This window comes from Morone saxatilis, unplaced genomic scaffold, assembly GCF_004916995.1.
Source record: "Morone saxatilis isolate NCDOM2014 unplaced genomic scaffold, NCSU_SB_2.0 Contig9, whole genome shotgun sequence".
Lineage (NCBI taxonomy): Eukaryota > Metazoa > Chordata > Actinopteri > Moronidae > Morone > Morone saxatilis.
In genome coordinates this window covers 11518910-11523472 of record NW_023340268.1, presented here as the reverse complement: position 1 = coordinate 11523472, position 4563 = coordinate 11518910, and the positions used below count along the sequence as shown (strand labels likewise).

The 4563-nt window shown below is 40.9% G+C and overlaps 2 protein-coding genes across 2 annotated transcripts in view; one reads left to right on the top strand and one right to left on the bottom strand.

Moving 5' to 3' along the window:
- Window positions 1-1765, top strand: part of LOC118342451 (aurora kinase A and ninein-interacting protein) — a 2628-nt gene extending 863 nt beyond the window's left edge. Inside the window, exon 4 of the mRNA XM_035681006.1 lies at window positions 108-1765. Coding sequence (XP_035536899.1) covers window positions 108-1144 — 1037 coding nt within the window. The 3' untranslated portion in view covers window positions 1145-1765. The remainder of the gene's footprint in view (window positions 1-107) is intronic.
- The window catches only part of cap2 (cyclase associated actin cytoskeleton regulatory protein 2), a 20604-nt gene continuing 17411 nt past the window's right edge, over window positions 1371-4563 (bottom strand). The window contains exons 8-13 of the mRNA XM_035681944.1: window positions 4437-4563; window positions 3825-3988; window positions 3591-3714; window positions 3410-3492; window positions 2655-2795; window positions 1371-2528 (exon numbers count right to left, since the gene is read on the bottom strand). Of these exons, the coding sequence (XP_035537837.1) occupies window positions 2445-2528; window positions 2655-2795; window positions 3410-3492; window positions 3591-3714; window positions 3825-3988; window positions 4437-4563 (723 nt within the window). The 3' untranslated portion in view covers window positions 1371-2444. The remainder of the gene's footprint in view (window positions 2529-2654; window positions 2796-3409; window positions 3493-3590; window positions 3715-3824; window positions 3989-4436) is intronic.

The following is a 4563-nucleotide window of genomic DNA, read 5'->3' as shown; positions in this document are numbered from 1 at the left end:
ATCATCTTCAGCTAAATCAGTCAGAAGCTGATAAAGCTGCCGTAGACTGACCTGCATCCATTTCTTTTTGTGCTAACATAATGCTTTTTTATGCCTTCTGTCTAAAGTTCTCAATAAGATGTCTACTTCTGAAGTACCAGTCATGGATCCAGCGCTGCCTTCTTCATCATCTACCTCGTCCACATGTGCCTTGACTGCACCAACACCTGTAGCATCAGGAACAAAACGAAGACGTGAAATAGATCTTGAGCCTGGTCTGGATTGTGAGTGGAAAAGTGAAAATGTTACTGAGCCTGAAGCAGCGGTGTGGCAGGAACAGGCAGCAGACCATACACCTTCTCAAAATGTGTACAGTGAATTTGAAGAAGAGCCGTTTGAAGAGATAAATCCACCACAGAGTAAGAGGAGGATCACTGCCACCTCATCAGTGCCAGATGACAGTCAACCTCTTCCACTGGCGTGGAGTCAGGACCCACTGTTCACCTGCAGCCAGTATTCTGAAGGTGAATTTTACCCGACTAACCAGAAAAACACTACAGCAAAGAACTCTGGCGACTCAGAGCCGAGTTTCTTTAACAGTCTACAAAACGAGGAGGCCTTTGGTGTTCATATGGATGTGGAATGGAGAACCTCGACTCAAAAATCATATAAACACGTTCATTGTTCTCAGGAGGATGATGACAAAGAAAACAGCAGGTTTTTGTCTTTTAAGTCCCCAAGTAAACATTCAGCTCTCTCTCATATTGACCCTCTTTCAAGTCATAAATGGACAGAACCAAAAACTGCATCACCTCGAAAACATATTCCAGTGCACCTGTGGTCAAAGGCTGATAAAGAAGACAGCCATGACTCACAGTTCGAGTGGAAAAAACCTAGAAGCTCTGCCCTAAAAAAACTAACCCCGCAGAAGTCGTGCAGAGCGGTTGATGAGGACAGTCTGGCCATGTTGTTCACCCAGGACTCTGAGGGCTTCAGGGTGATAGCGCACAGAGGTCTGCAAACCAGGAGTCCACTCAAAGATCAGAGTAACATAAAGACTGAAACGGTGAGAACTAGTGCTTACAAATCTCTGGTGGAGGAGGACGAGGAAGACGAGATGCTCTTTACTCAAGACTCTCAGGGAAATCTGGTGATCAAACACTGAAAGCAGCTTTTGAAACTCAGTAGCAGGAGTCTTATGTTGTTATAGTCTGGCAGTGGATAATTGCTCTCAACTTTTTAATGGCATTTAGATGTTTTTCCCTGTTTCATCTTTAGATCTTGTATTTTCCTGGAGGTTTTAATAAAATGTTCTTCCTCTTTCGGTCTCTAATGCGGAAATGTCGTACAAGGTGCAACTCTCTCGTGCAACAACACCAACAAGCAAGAACTGAGGGTTTTGATTTTATTTGAAAAATGATACACAATTACATCAAATTGTTTTCATGTAAATTAAAAGTTTGGAAAAGTATTAGTGGTGTACAGTATCTTCTCCCTTATGCTGGTGCCAAGTGCTACATCTTACAAAACAGAGTGATGTACAAATATAGAGACTAAAGGTAATGGGTACTACAGTTAGTATTTTAAGGTGTATAAATGCAGTACAGTAACTTAGTAAAAATTAGTAGCCATGTATTTAGTTGATTGTTTCGATCAAGTTGATTTAACGTCTCCTGACATTGTTACATCCATCTATGCGGATAGATTATGCTTCACATACAGTACTATGCACTAGCAAGACTGTGACCTGGTAATGCAAAATATAGTGAACCGTGCTGCATAAACTTCACTCACTAAGTGAAATATGTACTACATGACTACCATGCACTATACACAGTTAGAGAGGCAGCTAAATACACTTAATTAGATAGACAATATACTAAATAGTCCTACACTAACTCCAAGTTATCCCTGTCTGCTTGGCCACTGAATGTCGTATGTGTGTGTTGTGTAATCTTTAGCTTTTTCTGTAAAATAATGTGTGACTGCGGTGGTCTAATTGTGCCTCAACGTTAATACAATGAAACACAAAAATGAATGTAGATGAAGTACAGTCTTAGTAATGGTAATCCAGAAAAAGTTAGATGAGAAGATAATGGGATTTTGAAGATAGTTACTTATTCTTACATAATGCCTTTGTTGCTTATGGCACAGAAATGTAAGAAAGGGTAAATATATTGGGATTGTAGGATTTAAACCAGAGATATCAATTTACTTTTAGAGAGCAACAATCAACCTACCTTCTGGTTATTTATAATCAACAGTTTCAAAGTGCTAGAGAGACATCATAAAGTCACAAATACAGCAACAAGGAGAGGACCAAAAGTTAATCTGTTGCAGTGGCTGCGTATAAAATCCCTTTTATGTCTCTTAAACCCAATAAAATTAGGGGACGGAAAGATTATCTTGTTTTAAAATCAGTGATGATGATTGGTGTTCTGGTGGTGATGACGATGAAGCATCAATCAGCCTGCGATCTCAGTGGGTTCTGTCACCAGTTTGGAGCCGTCCCAAACTGTCTTGAACTGCTCCGGTACTGGAAACTCCCTCTGTAGAACAACCGAGAAGAAAACTGTTAAACAAGAGCTGCACATGTGAAAGATTCAGGAAAACATTGGATTAACACATCAGAGAGAGGCCAACACAGTCTGTCTCTTTGTCCCTTAGACACTCACATAGTCGTCATCTTGTGGTACCATGATGTTCATCTCAGAGCTCTTGGCACTGACGATGTCACAGTTTAGGGAGTCCTTACTCAGGTAGACCTGGCAGCCCTCGGTCTTGTTGATGGAAATGGTGGGAACTGTTCCCAACACCTACAGAAAGACATCTTACAGTTACTGGCAGGCAGAAGTACACACACAGTACAAAGTACAAGCTCTGAAATGTACTCAAAGTATAAAAGTACTCTCTTGGTTTCTCTGACGGACATTTCTTTGCCAAGATAAACTTCAAATAGGAAAAAGTATCTCTTGTTGGTTTTTTTTCCGTCTTGTTTCGTCAACACGTTTTACATAATTTTTGTCATGTTACATCTGTCATGTGTGATATGCACCAGCTTTGATGTGTAAGTGTTCCGCGGGCTGGGCAGATAGATCAAGTACCAGTCAGTTCCTTCAAAACGCAGTTCCAAACTAAAGTAAAAAGTAACATAATAAGCGCCCGGAGCCTGTTTGTGAAAATGTAATACAAAGTACAATCGTAAGAGAAAGACTAAGAAAGTAAGTACTCTAGTATTTAAGAAAGCTTGTACAGATACCAGTAATAGAGATCTATTTGACTTTTTACTTCCCACTGCCGCTGCCAAGCGGCTGTGTGGACAGTTTGCGTAGAAACCAAACATTAACCGCTGATGCACCGCCCGTAACAGAAATATGTAATACCTGGCTGCTAGATGGGAATATAATAGTGTTTATAATAGTAAACTCACCTGTAATTGAATTGCCTTTGAGTTGATGATCTCCACAATCCCAACGACGTTCTCAAAAACCAAACCCAGCTTCTTACAGTTGTCTGGAGGGAGTCAATGCACGTGGAGATTAAAGAACATCATAATCAGAATTTATTAACTTACTCACAAAAGCAATATTCCCAGCCTGTTTTCAGCTCACCTATGATGATTGAGTTAATTTTGCCCTTAATCTGCAAGGTGGAGTTGTTGCAGTTGAAGACGTAGGCCACTTGTTTCAGCTCCGTCTCCTCGATCACCAGGTCGTGTTTCTGCTCAAAGTTCTCCTGCAACAGATCCAATCAATAATCTGTGATATTGGCTGACCTCAGTGGTAAAAAATACAGTGTCTTTCTTTGGGAATAATCCCTCAAAGAGAAATTAACATTTCACGTACCACCCTCCATTTTTTCCCCTCCAGCTCCAGCAGAGGGGGTCTTTTCTGGACGGCTGCTTTGGGCGACTTTGCGGTACCTGGGGACTTTGTTTTGGTCGGTGTTCCTTGCGAACGCAGATTGGGGTTCTTATGGGTCTTCTTGTCTTCGGAGACGTGCTTCAGACCTACAGATGGAAAATAGGAGGAGGTCATGAATCTTAACTCCCTCCTCAGCACTGTCCCACCAACCTGACAAATGTTAAACCAGCCAACAACAAAATTCTACAGTTATTTTATTTAAAGGAAACACAACTGTCCAGTTACATTTTCTGTAAACTATATTTCACTACATTATGGTATAATTCCTTTGGAGAACACTTAAACATTTTTATTTTATTTATTTGGGGGGTTTTTGCTCGAAAACAGTAAGGAAGAGAAAGAAATTTCCAAATGAACTTTAAACCTAACCTGTATGAACCTAGAATTTAACCTCCTAATCATGTGATTAAAACATTTTTTTCTTCTTTATAATTTTCTATATTGTTGTCTATATTTCACTATAAGTTTGTAGTTACTTTTTATTTATACCATTACCACCATTTGTGTGCTCTCAGGCCCTTGAGGTTAACCCACCTTTAGTGATGTCCATGCCCTGGTTGAGCTGGGCAAACAGCGCTGAGTGCGGGGCCGACGCACCGCCTGCCTGAGGCTGGGAGTCATCATCAGTGAAGACTGGAGGAGGTCCGGGGGGAGGAGGGGG